Raw genomic sequence first — 26,344 nt, 5'->3', positions numbered from 1 at the left:
CTCTAAGTCAACCCTCAAATCCACCCCAGTACATTTTCGTGTGTTTTATGTGGTTTCTCGTTTATAAGCAGAGATACAAAGATGCGGATTTCACATTACTATTGTACTTTTTTATGAAACTAAAGACGCTACACATATATTTGCCATAGTCCCCTTGTTTTCTGAAATATAGAGCCAGTTTAAAATTGTTGCATGTTCCGATCCCCTTCGTAAAAAATGCATTTTTTATCTTAAACCTAGTTTAAAAGGGTATTATCATTTTATTTAACTTAACCAAATAGTTTTGCATTCAGTTTTAAACTGCACTGCTTCTCTTCATAAACTGCACTTAACTGCATTTTCTACCTTATTTGTGAAAATAAGTATAGATTATGTTATATTTTATAGTTTATCACTAAACAACAGGGTGGTCCGAACTGTATTCCGGAAACTTCGGCAGCATATTCTGCAGATAAAAATAAGTAAAAAAGTTCGTATAAATGTATGCCCTAAAATGATTAGTTTCGGAGATACAGGGTGTAGAAGTTTCATTTTTATTTCGATTTTTCCATATAATTTCTGAAGTAACGTCAATATTTGCATGAAAATTGGTGTCTGAGAGTTCTTTGACTTGAGAAATTTGATTTTGATGTCAGTATGACTCCTACTTGTAGATGGCGCCACCTACATTTTTTTAACTGGTTTGAAGAGTAATAACTTTTCGTCCGTACCTGTATAAAACTACTGCGTAAAAATGTACATTTGCAACGTTTTTTACGTAAAAAAGTCTCTTGGTAAAATCGCTACAAGTAATGGTTCTCGAGATATTTGGAACCCAAATTAACAATACCTGTCATCATTGACATAAATTAAACATGTTGACTAAATTAGTTATTAGATTGAAATCATAAATCTGAAATATTTTGTACCAAAAGTTCAACAGAAACTGTTTTATAATCATTTTTTCGAAGAAAGAAAAATTTATGATTAATTTAAAAAAATAAAAAGTTCCCGAATTTATCATTATCATCTACTCAACTTGTTTATTTTTTGTCAATAATGACATGTATTGACTGTTTCTATTCTAAATATCTTGAGAACAGTTATCAAGAGACATTTTTTACGAAGAAAATTACAGAAGTGTATATTTTTTCACTCAGTAGTTTTATACAGGTGCGGACGAAAAGTTATTACTCTTTAAAACAGTTAAAACACATGTAGGAGGCGCCTGCTACCAATAGGAGTCATATTGACATCACAATCAAATTTCTCATGTCAAAAAATCCCAGACACCAATTTTCATCCAAATATTAACGTTACTGTTATACAAAGATGGTATCTTGATGCATAGAAGACGTGTATCAAGTTTCATAAAGATATCTGAAATAAAATGAGTTATTATCTTTGAATAAGAAGACTAAGGAAGGAGCATAATGCTATTCATGTATTCATGCATGGTGGGCGGAAAAGCCACCATAAAAGCTCTCTAGGGTGGGGATTCTTGACATGTCTGTTTGACGTTCTGTTCATTTGACACATTTGAATTTGATTTGAAATTTTGTGGATTTGTTAGTTTTTACGGAGCTTATTTTATGTTATTTATTATTTATTCTACTACTGATAGTTGTATAAAGGTAGTAAATGTAGATGGAAATTGTGGCAGAACTTAAATTTACAGTGACACTATCGCGATTTATCGAAAAAGACTCTAAAATAGTTTGTTGTGTAGCGTGCGGTAGAACTCGGCAAAAATTGAGTGAAATAATGGAACAACTTTTCGCTAGTAAGTGACTATATAATATACATACGTGTAGTAAACCGATCATTTATGAAATTCACTTAAATTAGCTAAATTATATATTTTTCTTGCATTTTAGCTTTTATTTATTACTTGTCAAAGATTAGATGTCAAAGAATTTAGATACGTTAATTTGACTTACCTGCTTCAGTAGCGTATCGGATATTTGTGTTAATAAATACTTATTATAACTTATCTATTTTTATTAGAATTATATATTTTTATAACAATTTTAATAACTACCAACATTTATTCACAACGTAAAATAAAACAACAAATTATTGAGTCTACCCCACGTCTACCCTACATCATAGTTTTACTTTTTTAAAATAAAATTAGAACGACACTGATAAACCGGAATTTAAGTCGGCCATATTTGAGGCCTATCGCGGTGTACCTAAGATTTTTGATATGCTCCTTCCTTAGTCTTCTTATTCAAAGGTTATTATAGTTCAGTCATTGGGGATCAAAAAAGGAGCCTGCTTGGAAAAAAGTCCGGAAGTGTTGAAACTTTGCAGGTTTATAGGTTTTGGGGTCCCTAACTAAAATCCATAAAATGCACATTTCCAGACTTGCCGCCGGCGGGCGCCGCCATCTTGCCAAGATGGCGCCCAAAATCGGTATTTTGTGAATATCTCGAAAAACTATGCGTTTTTCGCAAAAATTTGAGGAGAGCACAATTAAAGAGAATAAAATTTCCTATAAAAAGGTTATATGAAAATTTTCACTAAAGTCAACCGTTTACGCACAAAATCCATGAAAATTTTACAATTTTGCGTGAAGTATGATATACATAAATATAGTCGATTTTCCGAAATCAAATGTCGATTAGTGTTCACTAAAACTAGTTTTAGTTTAGTTTCTTCAATTTTGTCATGAAACAGTGGCGTATCATTAATGCGCTCATTAATTTATGAGTAATTAATTGTCGTGCTGGACAGCATTCATTGCGAACTTACCACCAGGAATGGGGTTGGAAGAAAACAAAAACAGGCATTACTCCAGTCACAACGTTGAAAGATCCAGCTCCAACTACCCTATTGGCATTTTTATCCTGTAAATGCAAAACCAACAACTGTGGTAAAGCCTGCGGATGCAGAAAAGCAGGATTAAAATGTTCAATGATTTATACTGCAATGGGAAATCCTGAGACAACGTCACTGAAGTGTCACTCGACGAATCCGATGAAGATGAGTTGGACTTGCCTGTAGATATCTCTCTGGCGGCTGAAGATGAAGAGTTGGACGTATTAAGAGACTACCCTGATGAGCCCAGCACAGCATCGACTTTGACATCAATGAGCCAGATCCGTCGGGCTTGTGCAGATAAGTTAAAATTTTTATTTTACCTAGTGGAGTAGGCCTCCGGGGAGACCACGTTTAAATAAACGCGCCATGTACTTACGCTAAAAGGACACAATAATTAAAATTAATTATTCATAAATTAATGATACGCCACTGTTTTATGACAAAATTGAAGAAACTAAACTAAAACTAGTTTTAGTGAACCCTAATCGATATTTGATTTGGGAAAATCGACTATACATAATATATCATATTTTACGCAAAATTGTAAAATTTCAGGGATTTTGTGCCTAAACGGTTGACTTTAGCAAAAAATTTCCATAAAACCTTTTTATAGGAAATTTTATTCTCTTTAATTGCTCAATTTTTCGCGAAAAACGCATAGTTTTCGAGATATTCACAAAATATCGATTTTGGGCGCCATCTTGGCAAGATGGCGGCGCCGGCGGCAAGTCTGGAAATTTGCATTTTATGGATTTTAGTTAGGGACCCCAAAACCTATAAACCTGCAAAGTTGCAAAACTTCCGGACTTTTTTCCAAGCAAAAATCCCCAATACCTGGACTATTATGAAAAAAAAAAAAATAGAAAAATTTACCACCCTGTATCTAAGAAATTAAGATGTTTAGGGCTTACATTCATATGAAGTTTTTCTCTTAGAATAGGTTCAATAATCACATCCTTAAATAATAGCATGTCTTTAAGGAACACCCTGTATTCAGGGTGTCCCACTTAAGATGGATAAAAGCCAATATCTTTGTTGAGCGATCTTTTTCATTTTTGGCAGGAGGCTGTATGGTTATAAGACGTACATTTTGCCCAGGATAAGAAATGCGATACCTCATAGACGTACGTTTTAATGGTGTTTGATATTTTTCGAGTGAAGAGTAAACTACCCTTAGAACAGTATTTATTTCAAATCTGATAAATTATATTGAATCCTCCTTACCTAAGATACTTAAGTTCCAATTTTGATAAATATTGATTCAGGGTGTGTCATTAAAATAAGATTTTTATTATTATTATTAATTTTTAAGTACTTTCGACGCCACTGGATAAATAACTGGTTTATTATCAAAAAACAATTATAGCCAATTATCAATTAATAATCGTTTTTTATGGTGGTTTGGTCGAATATGTGACTTTTAGTTCGTTATAGTTTTATAAATCTTTGTTTAGAGCATATTTTTCAAAGTTAATAGTGATTGTTTTAAATATCTAACTATTTGGATTTTTTAAAATATTCTTCAATAAAACGAATAAAAATCATATTTCAGATCCCATTGAAAACTGGGTTTTTAAATTATTTTGTAACTCATTTTATTCATTTGTATTAGCAAACTTAAAAAACAATTTTTTAAAGTAAACAAAATAAATTGAAAATATTTAGTTTTTTGTATCGTATCTTAATTATTATGGAAGCTATCTGAAAACTTAAATCGATTATTAATTGATAATGGTTATAATTGGTTATTGATAATAAACCTGTTGTTTATTCAGTGGCGTCTTAAGTACTTAAAGAAATAATAATAAAAATAAAAATGTCTTATTTTAATGACGCATCCTGTATCAATATTTATCAATTAGAACTTAAGTATCATTTATCAGATTTGAAATAAATACTGTCCTAAGGGTAGTTTACTCTTCACTCGAAAAATATCAACCTCATTAAAACGTACGTCTATGAGGTATCGCATTTCTCACACTGGGCAAAATGTACGTGCTATATCCATACAGTCTCCTGCCAAAAATGAAAAAGATCGCTCAACAAACAACCAATATATTGGTTTGTATTCATCTTAAGTGGGACACCCTGTATGTAGTATCTCTATTATACAGGGTGTCCCAGAAATAAGAGCAAGTATTTTAACCCCAGAAACACACCTGAGTTTTTTTGCGAAATTTTTTTTTTAATTTTTAGTTAAAAAACATAATTTCTTGATAATATGGCAACATAGGTATTAGATTAAATTTATCAGAAAGAAAATCCAGAAAAGATCCAATGGTTCTCAAAATTTTAGCAAAAAATATTTTTTTTTTGGAAGTAAAATAACTCCGTTATTTTGGGCTTATTTGAAAAACGATAAGGAAAAAAATATGTTTTTTTTTATCAAGATCTACCACCCCTTAAAATACTTGTACTTATTTCTGGGACACCCTGTATAGTTTTAATAAATGAATAAAATTAATTAATTAATATTTTATTTCCAGGTGAAATTGTTTGCTCTTTTTGAGCATGCTGCTGGCTATGGAATATTCAAAGTTCAGGAGTTCGAAGAAATTGGAATTATTTCACCTCAACTTGAAGCTTCAATTAATAACTTTCCCCAATTTAACAGCATTGTACAGCTTGTCAGTTTTTCGCCTTTTAAAACTGCAGTTGCAGCTTTGGACAATATTAATGCAATATCCGAGGGCGTTTTACCAGAAGATTTACAGAACTTTTTAGATATAACTGTTCCAAAAAAGAAATCAGTTACTTTGGGTGTAAGCGATCCAAAATTAGGTGCTGCGATCACTGAGGCGCTCGCTATTCAATGCAGTCATGTAGGTGCGGTTCCTGAAATTATGCGAGGTTGGTAAATCATATTTTATAACAGTCCATAATCCCTTTCAAATTTGACTCTGACGATTGTGAGACAGTTAAAGATACATAATGGTTCAAGAGTGTCTGTGTCTCTCTGACCGTTTCTGATATTTTTGATGATACACTCACCTGCACGAATAACGGCCATCTTAAAATTTTGATGTATTTTAAAGTTTAATAATATATTTTGTTCTAGTGGGTCGATTTTGATGATTTTTTAGCAATTTGTTGCTAAATTATTTGACTTTTTAGTATCTCTTTCTAAATTAAAAATGAAAGTTTCCGTCTGTCAGTTATACGACGGAAAACAAAATGTTGATATTTTGGTGAAAATTTGAAAAGTCCTGTGGAATATGTTAACAAAGAAATTAAAAGGAATTTAAAAATAATTTTATCATCTAGGTAGGTGTTTTCTCGATAGTTTGTTTTTTGATTCATCTCAATTAGCTTTATTTTTATTGGAGATATTCGCTTTTGAATAAGACAGTAGCGATTTACAGCAATTTTAGCATTGGTTTTGGGTCCTCATCAGTACACTTATAAAAGAGTGATTATTTTTTTTGTAATGTCTCTGTCATTGAAGCGTCATATTATTATTGTTTATTGACGTTTACTCTAGTAGAGATGGTTGTAAGTTCTGGACTATCGGCTATTGCTGCTTTAATTGATCATGGTAGAGATCGACTTTTGGACTTAAAACCATATCTCTAGTGTAACTGCCCAACAGACAATAATAATATGATTTTTCAAAGACAGTTACATTACATAAATTATAACCTCTATTTTATAGGTCTGTTGACTAGGACCAAAAGCAAAGGCATGGTTTTAATGTAAAAAATATTGTTGCGGACCCGTGCCGTGTGAACTCAGCCTTAGGCCTGGCCACTCGCCTATGACTTATACGCCCAGCGATGCCGACGTTCTAGAACGAATAAGAATTGACTAGACAAATCTGGATTGTCTGTTTCTCTCCTATATAAGCAGACGCCGGGGCCTAAGGAGGACAGAGATAAATAATCGATCGACGCGTACAGTTACAATCGCCGCGCTAATTCAAAATAGATTTCTGTTAGATAAATTGTAAATAAGTTATAAATAGTTCTTTAAGTCTTTTAATCGTTATTGTTTTTGTTAATTAGTGTTAAATAAATTGTGACTCTCTATCCACACGGAACCGACGAAAAACGTAACAATATGAAAAAATGTTAGTGTCTTCTTCAAAAACGAATATCTCAAAAAAAAGCTATTAGAATTTTAGAATAAGTGGGAGGGGGGTTAATCTCTGCGACCTTAGAGATCTATTGCGTCCCCCTTTCTTGAGTTATAACTCATCATACAGTCCCAGGACTTCCTACGGAGACCCGTGTCCTTCACAGTCGAGGAGCTACGACCCAGGCCGGGTAGACAAAACGGTAGCTTGTGTCGCCTGTTGGGTTTAGAGGTAGGAGGTAGGCTCCTGACCCTTGGAGGAGGTGGTAACTTGTATGCCACTTACGGAGGATGGTCTCACGCAAGTGTCAGCCACCTCTCCTGTAGTTCTCTTTGGGTTTGGCCCTTTGGAACTTTCACTGTTCCCAGTGTTGCTAGGGGTTTTCCCCACAGCTTCACCGGTGATGTTTTTATCACTATTATTACCAGATCTCATAGTGTTCCCATGAGTCGCTAGGGACAGTCGGTCCCACTTCTACAGAGTCCCGCATGTAGAAGTAAGGGGGTAAATACAATGGGGTGCCCCCGGTGCCCCAAGGTTGAGGCTGTCCGTAGCCCCGCCCGGTATCGTTATATGTCTTGGTGCAATTCCCTGGCCACGACACTACAGTCAGGGACAAGACGATGAGTGAGATGCTTCTTAGACCAAGCGAAGTGCTAGGGGGGATTCCCCCCAGCACCTGACCAGGAGCTTCCCCACCAACAACAAGGTCTTGCATCTCCTAGGGGAAGAAAAAGCTATTAAGATGAATAAAAAACTATCGAGAAAAAATACACCTAGATGATAAAATGATTCTTAAATTCTTTGCTTTTTTGTTAACGTACTCTACAGGGTGTTCAACTTTCACCAACATATCAACATTTTGTTTTCCTTTGTTGCAAAGCTTGTTGCCCTCGTATAATTGACATACGTATTGCAACATTCATTTTTAACTTAGAAAGCTTTTAGAAAGAGATACCAAAAAGTTAAATAATTTAGCTACAAATTGCTTAAAAATCATCAAAATCGGTCCACTAGAACACACTGTATAAAACTTTAAAGTATATGAAAATTTTAAGATCCTAACTAAACTGCCCGTCAAATTAAATACCACAGCGATTTTTTTACTCATTTTCAACGAATTGTAACTTTGAAAAAAAAATGGACCAATTTTGTTGATTTTTTAGCATATTAAAGATCGTTTTTCGTAGATTGATCTGATTTTTCTAAATTTTGTATTAGATTTAGTTTTCTATGATATACTGGGTGTAAAAAAAAAGGAATGTAATTTTTGTGTTGTTGCCATTTTGCTAAAAAACAAAATTTAACTAGAATTATAAGTTCTGGGAATAGCTAAGACTAATATCTCGGGACGTATTTGGAATTTTTACGATATCTCATCGGGAATAAAAGATAATCAATTTTTACTCTAACTTGTATTTTTTCTACCTTTCTCAAGAGATAAAGCTAACAACACTGAAATTAACTTTAAAATTGTAGGATATTCGTTACTAATGTGAAATTAAAAAAAAATGATTTAACTAACGCAGTTTAATACATGATCTCTTAAAAATACGACCAGCGAAAAAGTAAAATTATTTTTTTAATATTCTGAACTTAACAGCCCATAAGGTTAATATAAAAGCTCGACAGGTATTTGATATTGTATGCAACTGTTTTTTTTTAATTTCACATTGTAAAAGTCACGAATATCCTACAATGTTAAAGTTAATTTCAGTTTTGTTAGCATATCTCTTAAGAAAGGTAGAAAAATACAAGTTAGAGTAAAAATTGATTATCTTTTATTCCAGATGAGTTATCGTAAAAATTCTAAATACTTCCCGAGATATTAGTCTTAGCTATACCCAGAACTTATAATTCTAGTTAAATTTTGTTTTTTAGCAAAATGGCAGCAACACAAAAATTACATTCCTTTTTTTCACACCCTGTATATCATAGAAAACTAAATCTCATACAAAATTGAGAAAAATCAGATCAATTTACGATAACCGATCTTTAATATGTTAAAAAAATCAACAAAATTGGTCCATTTTTTCCAAAGTTACAACTCGTTGAAAATGAGTAAAAAAATCGCTGTGGTATTTAATTTGACGGGCAGTTTAGTAGAGATTTTGTATTGTGACACGCCATGTGTTTTTTAAGCATAAAAATTTTGAGTTTAACCTTACTTACTACTAAATTACTTATTTTCAGGAATTCGTCATCACTTCCACAATTTAATAAACGGTTTTACACTAAAGAGTTCTGGAACTGCTCAGCTAGGTTTAGGACATTCTTATTCAAGAGCCAAAATTAAGTTTAATGTACATAGGGCAGATAACATGATTATTCAATCAATAGCTTTGTTGGATCAATTGGACAAGGATATAAATACATTTTCTATGAGGATAAGGTAAAATATGTCATTTAATTATTTAAGCTGTTGCTAAATTATTACAAATGAAAGTAGCTATTTGTATAGCCTTTTCTTAGGGTTTATTTAAGGTTTTAGTCTCTTTAGGGTTAATACCCTAACCCTAAAGAGGCTGTTTTTTATTTTACTATAGAAGTAATGCATATATTATTATGTATGTATGTACAGGGTGGCGCCTCTCATACGCCGCGGAAGCTCCAAGGAGAACGGTAGTTTGTATCGAAATGAAATTTTGGCAGCTTATGTAGGTTAACTGAAAGTATTTTATAAAAATATATAGAATTATACAGGGTGACCCCAAAAAAAGTTACACATCAAAGTGATTTTTCTAATGGAACATTATATATATTAATTGATTTTTGGATTCTAGGAAAAAAATAAAGGTGAGTTTTATTAAAGAAGCATATACCTAAAATCTAAGGATTTTGATATATTTCACATTTTGTGAAAATGAAGAGTAAATTTTAAATTTCGATAACAGCTACCTAAATTTAAGTTTACCTTGTATAGCCTGATATTTAATTACAGTAACCATTGTATGTTAAACAAAATTGAAATTTGACTCGGAAAGTTATACAGGGTGAGACAAAATTAATATGGAACATTAGTCACTTTTAAAAACAAATTACTCCATTATTTTAATATGTCAAAAACACACAGTATATTCTTCCCGATGTTCAATGGGGAATTTATATATCTTCAAAATATTATTAAGGTTGCCTTCCCTTAGACAAAGATTTTCCTAGATATTTTATTTTTTTGATTTAACGTCAGTAGATCTTTATTATTTGAAAAAATCTAGGTGGCTGTGTGATATATCTTATGCTCACAAAATTTCATTTCAATACAAACTGTCGTTCTCCTTGGAGCCTCCTCGGCGTATGAGAGGCGCCACCCTATAATAATGTGACATTACATATAGCTAGATGAAATCAAAAAAAAAAATGCTTCCAGTTGGCTGTTAACTGCATAAATGATTGTCATTTTCAATATAATCTTTTCATATAAAATGACATCTCTTCATTTCATAGCCATCGCTGAGCGCTACAATAATTTCGATCATACGGTCGACAATAGTATGTAATGTTTTACTAGTTGATATTGGTATTAATATATTTGGTTTAACAAATTTGGTATTAACTAAATTTCTATTTATAGTGTTAACCATTTTTGAAAAAAAGTCGATAATACCATTTTGGCCCACCTTATACATACATGTGTAAGGTGGGCCAATTATCCACCTTATATACATACCATACAATTGAAAAAAAAACTGCGTCAAACACTGCTGGGGAATGACAATCGATAATTTTGGCCAGGTCAAGCCATAGCCGTCATTTACTTGGCTCTCACTCTTCTTTATTTTTTTATGGCGCTTACTGCCAGCTTCCTATGGGAGGGTTGTAATTTATTTTTATATTGAGTAAGAATGATTTTTAAATAGTGTAGTTTAAAATTCGAGAAAAAATAATTTGTGGAAATAGATTGCTGTGTCTGGAAACTTTCTATCCTTTTAATCTTTCTATTAGTGTTAATTTTGCTTAAGTTTTATGTCAATTTTTAATTAATGACGTCTAGAGATTAACCTCGCCAAGTGTATCATCGATTGTCATTCCCCAGCTGTCTTTGACAACATATTTTTTTCGATCATACGGTATATACCGTATGTATATACCGTACGGTATTACTGTATGTATATGTTATGGTTAAAGTTCGATGTCCGGTTAATGTCGACATTAACATGTTAATGTTAGGGTTAGGTTATGTTTTTGGTTGTTTTGTTTTGTGTTATTCTCGAGATTAACCGGGTAATGTCGACATTAACCGGACATCGGACCTTAACCGTAACATATACTGTATTACTTTGTTACATAAATTGTACATAAATATGTTGTGTTATTTTATAAATAAGCTTACAAGGAAATGCCAAATTAAAAAAATATATATATTAAAAGTCTTTTGTATCTGTTGATACAGCAGTCATCTTAATTCCCACTTATTTATTTACAGTTTGTATAATACAAGTAACATTTATTGCCTTTAATAATATTGAATTGGTAGAGGGTATTTTGTGAACTGATAATTAACGAAGGCTTTTTAAAACGAAGGTGGTTTTTTTTTATTTTGCAGAGAATGGTATTCTTATCATTTCCCTGAATTGGTAAAAGTAGTTCCAGAAAATTATACATATGCTAAATTAGTGAAACTGATTAAAAATCGGAAGGATTTAACCGAAGAGTCTTTAGATAGTTTGGAAGAAATTACAATGGACTCTGGCAAGGCTCAAGCAATTTTAAGTGCTGCCAGATCAAGTATGGGAATGGACATCAATCCAATTGACTTACTCAATATTGAAATGTTTGCGAGTAGGGTCATATCGTTGACGGAGTATCGAAAACAGGTTAGGTATTGCACAAGTTATTATCTTAGTGTTATTTGTCATTTGGTAATCCATTATGACATGGTTAAAAATTTTGACCACATACATTAGAATCAATATTTGTTTTGTTTTGTAGTTTTCCTTTATTATCTTACTCTACGTTTTATTCAATGTTTTATAAATTTATCAATAATAATGGTTTATTTTTATAGTTATCTGAGTATTTGAAATCTAAAATGTCAGATGTGGCTCCAAATCTGGGTCAACTTATAGGAGAACAAGTAGGAGCTAGGTTAATTGCCCATGCTGGATCATTAACAAATTTGGCGAAATACCCTGCATCGACAGTTCAGATATTAGGCGCCGAAAAAGCTTTATTTAGAGCTTTAAAAACAAGAGGTAATTATTTTTATCAAAAAAATTTTTGAGTGGAGCCTCGAATTTAAGCGAGTTACAATTTTAAATTAGGCTTATTTCATGTCTGTTTACCTGAAGTTTTTCCAACAAGTGTTAAAATATAATAAACCTGTGAATTAAAATGACAGACTAACTGTCACTGTCATGTATACGCGCATTGGACAAGCTATACAGGGTGCGTCTCAAAAGTGGATCACCCTTGTAACTTTTTAATTTTTTTAGATGAAAAACGAGAATTGGTTTGTTAGTATATGACATAAATTAGGATTGAATGACGTATTCAATTGTTTTTGGTCACTTCCTGTTTCACCGGAAATGACTATAACTTTTGATTTTTAAATTGCATCCTCAGTATATTTTTACTTTTGACATTTTCGCTTAAAAAAAATCGTTTTTTAAATTTAAATCTAGAGTGCCATGGTTGTGTAAAAACACTAATTTTTAATCAAGGAGCCTTGGAAAAATAGATTTGATCGTCCAATGTTTATTGCGTCTTGTCCTGGCCACTTAAAAGATGCCCAAATCGTATTTTTAATCAATCTCAATTTTTCCAAATGGAACAAGTGTAGCTCATTAGCATATTTGGAGAAATTTTTTTAAGAATAATTTGGCACCACACATTTGGTATTTCGAGTCAAATTGTCGTTATGAACCGCAAGTTACAATTTCAAATAAATCATATGCGAAAATGTCAAAAATTGACATATTATATGTCATTCTATTGAAAGTGTCATTTTCTATTGAATAAAGTAAAAAAATACAGGGGGTGCCATTTAAAAATCAAAAGTTGTAGTCATTTCCGGTGAAATAGGAAGTGACCAAAAATAATTGAATATGTAAATCAATCTTATTATATTATATATTTATTATACAGGGTGGCGCACCTCATTCGCCTCGGTTGATTATACGAAAACGGAAAGATGTAGAAACAAAATATTTTAAGGATATATGTGGGGAGACAACGTACACAATTTAAATTATTTTGAAATATACAGGGTGCTTCAGAATTAAGATCCATACCAAAGTTATATTTTTTCTTATGAAACACCCGGTATTTTATTTCTTTTTTGGATTCTTGGGCCCCAAAAAAGGCATTTATTATAAGGATTAAATATGTTTGAAATCTTTAGTTTTTGAGATATTTAAAGATTTTTAAATTTACATGCTAAAATAGAATAGACTATTAACACCCTGTACATTACGTTTCATAATTAATTCTTATGCTGAGTTTAAAGGTAGAGAAATAAACTTTACTGAAAAACGGTATTGGTTCCTTAAATTTATACAGGGCTATCAAAAGTTGCTGATCTATTTTAAGGATAATATATTTTATATAAAAACTTTGTTGTTTCAAATGTAACACCCTGTATTTTTTTAAATAAATCAAAGCAGATTCAAATGCTCTTTCTTCAAACTATATTAGGGTTTCCTATATCTATCTAGCTCAGATTTTGAATAAAAAGCGATTTTTAAATAAAATTGTAATCAAGATGGCTGGTAACTATTTTCAAAGTCGACATTAGTTTATGGACATTATTATTTATAATTTATAACAGTTTACTTAAATTTACCTACAGTAGTTTTATAAGTAAGTATTCATTATTTTATCAAGAAAAATAAAGCAGTATCTGCTGGCGGAACAAATAGATATGTTACTAGTGATAATATTTTGTGAGGAAAATTGCTTCTTGACCTCAAGGGCTTATGCTCAAAGATATCCAAATAGGAATCTTCCTGATAAGAGTTTCTTTGAAAAACTTCTTGTCCTATTTCGCCTGGTAGTGTGGTTTATAAAAAAAACCTATTAGGCAGAAACCTGTCGTTGGAAGTGAAGAAAATGAATTTGCCGTAATTGGCTCTTTTATAGAAAATCCATGTATCTACAAGTCAACGTAAAATAATTCAAATACTACTTCTTTGTTTTTCTTGATAGAATAATAAACACATATTTAATAAATATTATTTATTAAACTATTGTAGGTAAATTAAATAAAAATGAACTGGTATAAATTTAAATAAGTCACTAATTTCGATTTTGAAAATAGCTACTAACTGTCACTAGAAATATGCCATGACAACACTAGCCATCTTGATTGCAATTTTATTGAAAAATCGCTTTTTATTCAAAATCTGAGCCAGATAGGTATAGGAAACCCTAATATAGTTTGAAAGAGCATTTCAATCTGCTTCGACTTATTTAAAAAAATACATAGTGTTGCATTTGAAATAACGAAGTTTTTATGAAAAATAAATATTTAAAATAGACTAGCAATTTTTAATACCCCTGTATACATTTAAGGAAGGAATAACATTTTTCTGTAGAGTTTATATCTCTACCTTTAAACTCAGCACAAGAACTAATTCTGAAAAGTAATGTACAGGGCGTTAATAATCTATTCTATTGTAGCATGCAAATTTAAATATCTTTCAATATCTCAAAAACCAAAGATTTTAAACATATTTAACCCTTATAATAAATACCTTTTTTTGGGCCTAAGAATCCAAAAATGAAATAAAATATGGGGTGTTCCACAAGAAAAAATATAACTTTGGTATGGATCTTAGTTCTGAAACACCCTGTACATTTCAAAATAATTTTAAATTGTGCACATTACCTCCCCACATATACCCATAAAATATTTTGTTTCTGCATCTTTCCGTTTTCGTATAATCAATCGAGGCGAATGAGGTGCGCCACCCTGTATATATTTCTGTCATAACTAACATACCAAATCTCGTTGTTAATCTAGAAAAGTAAAAAAGTTATAGGGGTGAGCCACTTTTGAGACGCACCCGGTAGATATCTCCTGGGGGTTTGCTTCGAACTGAGAAAGTCTACTCACTGCTAGTTACAGATTGTCTTGTCTGTCTAACACACTTATACAGTGATGAGTACAGTGACGCAAACTCTCGAAAATATGATGTATCGACCTGGTCATTTAATATCAGTAGCCTGTTTTTTTAATAAGACCAAGATAAAGATATCTGTCATAACTAGGGTTCAGAACTGGTTTCGAAAGTACCGGGAATTCATGGTTCTTTTGAGACATTAAAGAACCGGCATTCCAAATTATTAATTCCCAGTTCTTTCAATACTTTCGGGACTCCGGACTGTCCGAAAGTCCATTGACACTTTCTAGCTGTCGAAATTAAACTATTCTAAATAAGCAGTGATGTTATCTCTTATTGTTTGTACTTCTGAAGTTCTTTTGAGGTTCCTATAATGTTTATTAGCAAATGTTGAAGTTTAAATATGTTATTTTATTATTTTGTAATATATAATGTTCAATGTATTATATACAGGGTTGTCCGAACTGTATTCCGGAAACTTCGGCAGCATATTCTGCAGATAAAAATAAGTAAAAATGTTCGTATAAATGTATGTCCTAAAATGCTTAGTTTCAGAGATACAGGGTGTAGAAGTTTCATTTTTATTTCTATGTTTTCTAAATAATTTCTGAAGTAACGTCAATATTTGGATGAAAATTGGTGTTTGGGAGCTTGTTGACATGAGAAATTTGATTTTGATGTCAATATGACTCCTACTAGTAGAGGGCGCCACCTACACGTGTTTTAAGTGTTTTGAAGCGTAATAAGTTTTTGTCCGTACCTGTATAAAACTACCGAGCGAAAAAATATACATTTCTGTGGCATTTTACGTAAAAAATATGTCTTTGTAAAAATCGCTACGAGCAACCGTTCTTAAGATATTTAGAATGGAAATAGTCAATACATGTCATTATTGACGAAAGTAGATAATTATTTCACTGAATTCACCGACGTTGAGTAGATAATTATTTCACTGAAATAATAAATTTGAGAATTTTTTTTTTCAATTATTTATAAGTTTTTCTGCAAAAAATGATGATAAAACAATTTCTGTTGAACTGTTGGCACAAAAACGTTTCAAATTTATGATTTCAGTCTAATAACTATTTAGTCAACATGTTTAATTTATGTCAATGATGACAGGTATTGATAATTTCGATTCCGAATATTTCGAAAACCATTACTCGTAGCGATTTTTACCAAGAGCCCTTTTTCACGTAAAAAATGTCGTAAATGTATATTTTTTTAGTCAGTAGTTTCTTACAGGTACGGACGAAAAGTTATTACTCTTCAAACCAGTTAAAAAATATGTAGGTGGCGCCCTCTATTAGTAGGCTCATATTGACATAAAAATCAAATTTCTCATGTCAAAAAACTCACGGACACAAATTTTCATCCAAATATTGACAATACTTGAACTGAAATTAGTTGGAAAAATCGAAATAAAAACCTTCTACACCACGTATCTCCGAAACCAGAGAAGAACAAACGTAGAGAAGCGACAAAACGAATTCCGCCTAAAAATTTGGAGTGGGAGGTAAACATGCTAACTGTCATCTCAACGTGTTTTCGGAATACGGCGAGCGTTGCCATTGTTAATGATAAGTCCTGAAATCTTACTATTTTTTTATTTGTGTAAATAATCTTTTTTTGAATTAATTAATCTATATTTTATCCTTACCTTATAATAGTACTTAAAGAAAGAAACTAACTTTCAGGACTAAATATTATTAAAACTTAAAATAGATGCAGATTTTTAGCGTTCAATTATTAAAAACTGCCTTTTGCAAAATTAATAAACTGCCCCCTTGTGAAAAGGGGGTTTAAATTAAAAGCCTTGTGATATAAATGAATAAATGAATTAGAAAAAATATTTACGTAATTCTAATTTTGAGAATATTAGTACTGGGCCATCAATTTCAGAAAAACTGTATAGTCTAATGAACCAAGAACATTTGGAACACCCATGTCCTCAATTTCCAAAAGGCTATGGTCTAAAACTCTTTATCAGGCTGAAAATATTCTATACTATAAAATATACGAATAGGAACCTCAAAATAAAACAAAAAGATAAGAAAACTATTAGAAAATTATTAAATATTTTATCGCATATATAATTTAATAGCGGCGCTAATTTGAGTTGTGTTATCTTTAAATGTAATATGGTTTTTTTATGTAAAATATGATTTTTTAATATATAGAGTGAGTCTTAAATAAGTGCAAATATTTTCAGGGCTGGTAGACCTCGATAAATGAAGCATATTTTCTCTTTACCGTTTTTCAAACAAGTCCAGAATAACCGAGATACTTTAAAAATTAAAAAAAAAAAACAATTTTGGTTACATTTTTAGAACCGCTGAATCTTTTCTGGGTTTTCTTTCTTGTAAATTTAATCTACCACCTCTGTTCTCATATTATAAAGACATTATGTTTTTTAATCATCTGCTGATGCACTGATGTAAAGTGTTTTAGTGTATTGTGGTAAATTAGTGTTTTATTTTGCTGTTTTAATACCCCAGTTCCAACCCTCAACTGTAATCATGTTATTTACTTTTTAGTTTGATAATGCTTGTGATAACAGCTGATAAATATTCGAATTTTTCTTAAAATTGTTTTACTTAAAAACCAACTTTCAAATATTAATTTCGAAACAAAAAATATTATCAGATACGATTTGAAAATGTCTCTCTAAAAGGAATATGTTAGAAAATGGTTAGAACGCGGTAAATCCACAAATCGCCGAAAACCGTTAAATCTTAAAAATAATTACTATTCAATATGATTCCTAAATATTTCTAATATACTTTTTACTGAACACATGTTTTTTCAGTGTACAACTTTTCTTATTTCTTTTGCCTTCATTGAATTTCTCTCAGTGTAGCTATAAACATAAACTACTATAAACATGCTATCTGTCACGTACGCCAATTTGATGGTCACAAAACTTGGTCCCCCCTACTTCAATAGTGCCGACGGTTTTTGTCGCTTCTCTACGTTTGTTCTTCTCTGCCGAAACTAAGCATTTTAGGACATACATTTATACGAACTTTTTTACTTATTTTTATCTGCAGAATATGCTGCCGAAGTTTCCGGAATACAGTTCGGACCATCCTGTATGTTGTTTTGATAGTTTTTTTTTAAATTTAGTTAAGTTGGTTTATGTTGTTTGATGTAAATTTTAAGTTACCTAACTTATGTTTTTCTTCCCTTCTGTTCATTAGTGTTCGTGTTAATTTTTTCGTTACTCATTACTTAATAATTTGTTGTTATTTTCATTTAAAACTCATTTTGTATTTACTTGCGAAAAGCATCCCCTGCTTGCTGATAGACGAACAGCACCATCATTGAACGAAAAATTGCTAGTACCCAAAGTACCGACAAAATTCGGGAATAGAGGCAGGGTACAGAAATTTCCGGGTCCGAAAAATATCTCCGGTTGCGGAAACCCTAGTTATAACTCGTTGATTGACAGTATACAAAGAGACTTAATAGTCTATAGTATCTCCCCGGATGGTCTTTACAAGAGGAAAAACTTTTTTATTATTGACATTTTGAGAAAACTGCATTCTTCATAAAAAATTTTGCTTGTTCTAAAATGGTTAAAGCCGTTTATACTTTTTCCAAATTTCCATACCGTTTTAGAGAAAATTTAAAAAAAAACGACATAAAAATAAGGTTGAATTTTTTCTAAAGTCCTAAAAATCAAAAGGTGTTTCTATGGTAATATCATTTCGATTTCGTTCTTCACAGATTGTTATTAATAGAATTTTAATTAACGTCATTTTGCTGTTTTAAAATGTTAAAGAAGTACAAAATTTATTTAGTTCATTTCTACTGTAAGAGTGATAATAGTTATCGGAAAATGTGATACTTTAACGACTGTAAAAAATATGACGTTAATGGAAATTAATAATAATTATATCAAAGAATAAAATCTAAATGATATTAACATAGAGACCGCCTTTTCATTTTTAGGACTTATACAGTGGCTAAATACCCATAAAGGATTTTTTATATTTTCATGTTTTTTTTTAATTTCCTCTGGTATGGAATTTTGGAAAAGTATAAACGGGATTAACCATTTTAGTGCAACCAAAATTTTTTTATGAAGAATGCGTTTTTTCTCAAAATGTCAATAATAAAAAAGTTTTTTTCCTCTTTTAAAGACAATCCGGGAACATACTGTATATAATTTATTATTGTTAAAATCATTTTTTTATTGTTAGGAAACACTCCCAAGTATGGTTTATTGTTCCATACAACATTTATTGGAAGGGCCGGAACGAAAAATAAAGGTCGGATATCCCGTTATTTAGCAAATAAATGTTCAATAGCGTCCAGAATTGACTGCTTCACTGAAGTTCCTAGTCAAGTATTTGGAGAAAAATTGAGGCAACAGGTAAATATATGAAAAGTGTTTTTTAGGAAATAGTACAGAATAAAGTATCTATATAAAAAATAATGTTTATAAGTCGTTTAATAGAAGAAATTTAATTATTAAAAGTTTCTGTAATAATATAGGGGTATTCTGTTAAAAAATATACAACTTTAGTATTTTTTATTATATTCTGTCTAGTTAGGGTTACCAGACGTCCGGATTAATCAGGACATGCCGGATTTTCACTACATCCGGTTGGGTACGGGCGGATTTTTCATAAGCGTCCGGATTTTAATGTGCCATGATGCAATAATGCAATATTAGTTTTAATAAATTTAGTTACTTCAATGACTAAAGAATACAAGGACATGTAACGCCCATATACAGGTTGCAGTAGAATTTGTGATGTTAGACGCCATATTTTTGGTTGTAACGAGTGACTCATCAGCTGGACATCAGCGACAATTTTAGCGATTTTTAATAGTTTGTGTAGTGAACTTTGTATAAACTTTATTACAGTGGTGATTAGTTGTTCAGCTTTCAAGTGTAAAAGCCGCAGCAATAAGAAAGAGTCAGGAGTTACGTTTCATAGGTAAATAAACAGTTCACTTCACCTTTTTAGCGTTTTCTTTTATCGAATTGGATAATTATTTTTCTGATATTATATGTACTTGATATGTGCTATACGTCGACACTAGTTTTGTACCTTTTGTCAACATTTTAATACGTTTTTTTCGTAATTAATTAGTATGATAAAACCGCATACACCATAGGCGTAGTCAAAACATTTATCAAAAATATAAATATCTCTCCTAGCGGCTATGTTAAGAAAAATATGTGCCACGGTACTATTTGGTGGTATGGTAACAATTCTGTTGCAGGTGTTATTTGTCCTTGTATTCTTTAGTCATTGAGTTACTTAAAAATAGTCGATAAAGTGTAATTTCATTGTTTTACTGTGTGAGTTTTATGTTTTGAAAGTTATAAATATATTTTTTGCTCTTATACATAGTTGTTTGTTATAAATAAAACAGTGTTATAAATAAAATAAAAATGATAATTATCACCAAGCAGTAGGGGTGGAAAACATCATGATTTTTTTAAAAAAATCAGATTTTTTTAATTTAAATCAGATTTTTTTATTTTAATTCAAAACAATATTTAAATCGGATTTCGAAATGACTAGGACTTATTTCCAATTAAAGTCCTAACCTAAATGGCTAAATCTATACCCTGATACCGATAACATTAACAATTCTACGGGGCGTTGTGATTTTTCCACATCGGTCACCAATATATTCCGCAAAAAAAGTCCTTCGCTTTAGATCAAAAGGATTTATTTTCAAACGTCTCAAAAGTAGGTATTAATTTTTGTCATTTTAACGTCTAGGCATAAAAGTAAAGCACTGTTACGCTTAAGCACAAAAGTACAAAAATATACTATTAAACTGATATTAAGTGTCAAATTCAACGAGTGTACAAATTGTTACTCGGTTACTGTTTATATTATTTGCAATGTTTGAAATTAATTAAAAAATTATTTGCAATGTTTAAAAATATAGTATTTTCTATTCGGAGTAAAAATGTACATTTTGTGCCTCACTGTAACGTCGGAATAGCTTTACGATGGTCCTTCAAAGGTACAGCATCGTCAAAAAAGTATAATTTTTACTCCTAATAAAACAATACACTATTGTTCGGAAATAGTCTTAAGTCAAGAATGATATTAGTATGTATTATCTAATGTCAAAGTATAAAGTGCTTACTGCAGATCAAAATGTCGGTAGGAATTTGAAAACATACAACCGTTTCAAAAAATATAAAACATATTTTCTGACAACGAGTATAGATTCTCGGGAATCAAGATATGGTCTCTATATCAGAAGAACCTAGTTCTGGCACTAGACTTTGTGAATGATATGTATTCGAACAGCGAATTTTTGTCACTTATACATAAATTTTAAAATAAATCCCTACGTTTAGCGGATTCACAAGAAATTAGTTTAAAATTCGGTAAAGCAATTAAATTGATGAATAGATATTTTTATATAGTTTTATAACATTTACAATTATTTTTCGATTTATTATCTGTTATATCTGTTACAGAAATATTTTTTATAGTTTTCTAGGACACATTTTTATAACTTTTACAGTTATTTTTTGATTTATAATAAAGTTTCAATAAAATTATTTTTTTCTGATTTAAATCACGTGATTAAAATTTAAAAAATAATTTGATTTAAATCACGATTTAAATCATGATTTAAATCATGCCAACCCTGCCAAGCAGTAGGTAATGTAAAAAATGCTACTTACTAAAAATTATGATGTCCGGATTTTGTCCGGATTTTTGGGAAGGCTTGTCCGGCGTGAAGAAGTTTTCATCTGGTAACCCTATGCTTTACTCATTAGATCAATATAAAAAATATACAGTATATCCCCGGATTGTCTTTACAAGGGGAGATACTGTTTTATTCTTGACATTTTGAGAAAAATGTATTGTTTATAGAGATTTTTGCTTCTTCTAAAATGGTTAATCCCGTTTATACTTTTACAAATTTTCATACCGTTTTAGAGAAAGTAAAAAAAACATGAAAATATGGTTGAATTTTTCCTTGAATGGTGATGGTATTTTTCGCGTTTCTATGGTAATATCATTTTGTTTTTTAAAAGACAAACAAAAGACAAACGTGTACGCACACTGGTGCGATCATGGCCGCGATCACGATAGCCACGCGGCCGCAGCCAAAAGTTGCTGAAGAATACGTATGAGCCGTTTCACATTGGCGCGATCGAGTTTTGGAGACGAATCGGCCTGTCGATACAACTGATAGGAATTTTCCTTTATTTTGTGTGTTTTTTCTTGTTGCAATTTAGAAATGGAGTTAACAGAGCAGCTAATTAAGGCTGTAAAAATACACAAAATTCTATATGATTAAATTTTATCCGATCCAAGTTACAAAAATAAAAATTTGAGACAAAATTGGAATTGCAATTGGATTGGATAGTACATATATGTATACTTTTTTATTGTTTAAGTTTAAATATTGTAGGTAAATATTTAAGAATTTTTTTTTTGGGTATACATAATTCACATTTTTAATTTGTACCTATGTATACCTACAGGATGGCGCACTACATATAGGTACGGTGGTGAACGTGAACGCGTTAGTGTGTGCTAGAATGATCGCTCATGTAATCGCTGCCCTGATCGTGATCGTGATCGCGGCGGTGATCGCATCAGTGTGCGTGTAGCTAATATATTCTTCGATAGAACTTGAATTAACGTAATCTTTATTGCTGTTTTTTAAATGTTAAAGAAGCACAACATTTATTTAATTCAATGCTACGGAAATTAATAATAACCATCTATCAAAGAATGAATTCAAAATGATATTGCCATAGAAACGCCTTTTGATTTTTAGGACTTTAGAAAAAATTAAACCTTATTTTCAGTTTTTTTTTAATTTTCTCTAAAACGGTATGGAAATTTGGAATATTTTAAATGGAATTAACAATTTTAGAACAAGCTAACCTTTTTATGAAGAATGTATTTTTCTCAAAATGTCAATAATAAAAAAGTTTTTTCTCTTGTAAAGACAATCCTTTTTTTTGTAAAGACAATATACTTTATAGAAGTTATATCATAAACTTTAAACATACATTAATTTTAAAGAACATATTGCAAACTGATACTATATCCAGTCGACAGACTGGATGTAATATCAGTTTGCATTTTTTTTTGCAAATTTCATTGGCTCTGTATACTATACTTTCTTGTGCAAGCAGCAGTTATAAATAGCATTTTAATTCTTTTTTGTAGGTTGAAGATCGTCTCAAATTTTATGAAACAGGCGAAGCTCCTAAGAAGAATATTGATGTAATGAAAGAAGCAATTGAGGAAGTTCACCAGCTTAATGCAGCGCAGAAGAAAAAGAAGAAGAAAAAGGTAACATAATATCTATTAGCTACAGGGAAATATTTAATATTATTATTATAGAAAACTGCTTCTGAAGCTTTAAGTAATGGCGATGAAACTAATGCTAATGGGTCTTTAAATGCAGATGAAGATCATGTACCCAAAAAGAAAAAGAAAAAGCGTAATATTGAAGAATCTGTTGATAATGGTGAGTTTAATTTTTTGGTATGATAATAAGTCATTAATTTTCATAAGGACATAATGAAAACTATAAGATATTGATAGATAATTCATTTCTTTTTTTGTATAAAAAAGGGTCATTTCCTAGTTTTTCCTCCAAGTCATGTCCAAATATTCCGTTGACATAGAACTACTACGTATTTTTGGAATCAAAATAAGTTCATTAGACACAATTTACCTCTCTACAAAAGTGCTTCGTTTGTCCGCTAGAGGGCATCAAACTTCAAAAAAAATAAACACATTTTTTCAAATATTTTAAGAATCATTATTCCGATTTGAATGAGATTTTGGGTGATTATGTTTTGGCAAGTGCTTTAACATTTGACATTCACAAAAATCAAGAAAAAGTTCGGGAAGGGCGAAAACTACCCCCACTCCTTCATAAATTTTAATTTAAATATTTTAAATATTGTCCAACTCAACTGACGACCGATTTTATTTTCGTAAAATGTCCTTTCTATTATTTATGACATTTTTTATCTCTTTAAAAAAAACGCGACATCCTATATAGTTTTTGAGAAAAATTTTTTTACAGAATTTATTTTTCCAAAGCAGATCTACAAAATATACAGGGACTTCCGATATTCCGTGGACATAGGACAGCTACGTATTCTTTAAATCAAAATAAGTTAATTGCATATAATTTACCTTTATACAAAAGTGCTGTTTGTTCGTTAGAGGGTATCAATCAAAAACAAACCCGAATGCTATTAATTTAAAAGTTATTATTTTTTTCAAGCTTATAAAAAGCTTATTGTCAAATATAATTTGTAATACTAACGTAAAATTTCATATTTTCGCATACGGAATATTGGGACACCCTGTATATTGAACTTAAATATTTGAAAGTTTGTTGAGTGCCGTCTAAATATTTTAAAATAGATATGTATTTACATTACACATTTTATTATTTTTTAAATGCCCAGATAAGGTGAAAATATCACTTACATGGGAGGATAGTTCAAAACTAAAAAATATTAATTAGAATGGAAACGCAGTTTATACTAAAAATGCAAATTGTTTGTCCTTGTGTATTTTTTTATGTTACTTATTTTTATTAAGCAGAAATAGATACCTCAGTGTCAGAACCACCCAAAAAGAAGAAAAAGAAGAATAAATCAGAATAATGGAATCCAACAGTTTGAGGTTATATTTTAGTGTAAGTGACTGCATATTTCTGTATGCTATTTTATTGTATGTGTAAAAGGGCAAAATGTCTAAATATTAAAATATTGTTTTATTTAACAATGTTGACATGAAATAAATAAAAAACATATATTTTTAGTACTGGTTATCAGATTTTTTGTTAAATATACAAATTATTGCTATTATTAAATAAAAAAAAATGATTAATTGGTTAAACGTCTTGATTTTATATATGTATTGTATATTATTAGTTAATACTTGTGTTGTACAATATATATTTAATGTAACTTTGACATTACTGAATTTAAATAAAATTGTTTTTTTTAATTTACAGGTTAAAGAAAATATTAAGCTTCCTATATAAAAACCTTAGAAAATGTTCTGCAATCAATAAGTTTTTTGATAAAGAGGGCTTTAGCTTGGGCATTAATACAATTTGTTTAATTCCCTACTAGAATTGTTTGTTTCTCATTGTACAATGGCACTCTTGATCATAAATCTTTTTGATTGCGTTGTATTTACTTGTTATAAATGCGTGTAAAGTATTATGATACGGCAGTTTTACTAAGTGGAAAGCCCGTAAAATTATTTTAATTTAACGACTCCTTGCTATAGAGTGTATGGGTGGAGCTTACTTTGTTTACCTCTATTCTAAACCCAGTCACCATGACCGATCGACTTAGATAGTATCTAAGTCGACTGTTACTATTATCAGCAGATTTTAGAAGCTACAAAAAGGGCATTTTTCAGGTGGTCACTCGTTGAGTTCCACACTTAAAGCATTTATGCAAAGTTTCATACTTCCAGACCAAATACTAATGAATTTTCGAACAAATATTTACCCCCATTTTATTGAATTCTTTAAGGCTCCGTTGTGCAAATATTGTGGATCCGTTGTGCAATTATTCTACTCAAGGTGGAACCCTTGTGCAATTATTCTACCTAACCTTTGTGCCAAATGTACTAGGCCATAGTCAATCATTGCTATCATCAGCATTGCGTTTTATACACAGATTACAGATCGATATTTTTCATTGTGTTATCCAATCAAATGGTGGCGGTGCAACATGCAAACTCAACATGGTCGTAGTACAACATGCAAACTGTCTTGAGATCTGAACTATAGAATTTTGACAGCAGAAAAACTACGTCTGCGTGTGATATGTTCTGTCGAATTTTTGATATGGCTGTTGTAATAAAATATGTTGTCTGTTTTCCTAACTTACTTTAATGAACTTTTTTGATAAAAAAAGATAATAGTAATTAATTACAAGGAAAAATTAATGTTGGTTTCACACGTTTCAAAAGACTCAGATAGAATATACAAAGAATTCCGCCCTAACTTGGATTGTGATCGTTTGATGTAGGAGCAAAATGTCTGGAGTTTATGAATGCTTCCACCTGTACCCTATGTATCTAGTCTTACGAAATATAAACTTAAGCAGAAATAAAAAAATAGTGTTTTATTTAGAAAGTCATCAAATGCGTTACTGAAAAGCGCTGACAAGCAAACTTCTTTTAATGGTGTTTTTATACTTTCATTGCGGCAGTCGATATAACAGCTTGTACCTTTTGCTTCCACCATGCAGTTTACGCCACTTTAATACTTTTTCAAGCAACTATATCCCGAAACTAAGTCCTGGTTTCCTCGTGTATCAGGCATGAACGTCATAGTCTATCATAGATTATCGTTTGAATATTGCATATTATATCTTACACTGTTATATTCTATCTTAATTACCTGG

General features: G+C 30.9%; 1 protein-coding gene across 3 annotated transcripts in view; it reads left to right on the top strand.

Annotated features, from left to right (window-relative positions):
• The window catches only part of LOC115878077 (nucleolar protein 56), a 30,545-nt gene extending 5,621 nt beyond the window's left edge, over positions 1-24,924 (top strand). For 2 of the 3 annotated variants that reach the window (XM_030894428.1, XM_030894430.1), the window contains exons 2-9: positions 5,292-5,655; positions 9,071-9,269; positions 11,421-11,691; positions 11,883-12,069; positions 19,143-19,315; positions 23,118-23,243; positions 23,295-23,421; positions 24,516-24,924. In XM_030894428.1, coding sequence (XP_030750288.1) covers positions 5,292-5,655; positions 9,071-9,269; positions 11,421-11,691; positions 11,883-12,069; positions 19,143-19,315; positions 23,118-23,243; positions 23,295-23,421; positions 24,516-24,580 — 1,512 coding nt within the window. In that variant the 3' untranslated portion in view covers positions 24,581-24,924. The remainder of the gene's footprint in view (positions 1-5,291; positions 5,656-9,070; positions 9,270-11,420; positions 11,692-11,882; positions 12,070-19,142; positions 19,316-23,117; positions 23,244-23,294; positions 23,422-24,515) is intronic. The other variant, XM_030894429.1, reaches the window with a different exon arrangement.
• Positions 24,925-26,344: the final 1,420 nt, after the last annotated feature.

Source organism: Sitophilus oryzae, unplaced genomic scaffold (genome assembly GCF_002938485.1).
Source record: "Sitophilus oryzae breed Bouriz unplaced genomic scaffold, Soryzae_2.0 scaffold_1500_pilon_pilon, whole genome shotgun sequence".
Lineage (NCBI taxonomy): Eukaryota > Metazoa > Arthropoda > Insecta > Coleoptera > Curculionidae > Sitophilus > Sitophilus oryzae.
Note: the sequence above shows the minus strand (reverse complement) of the source record. Positions and strands in the feature narration are given on the sequence as shown.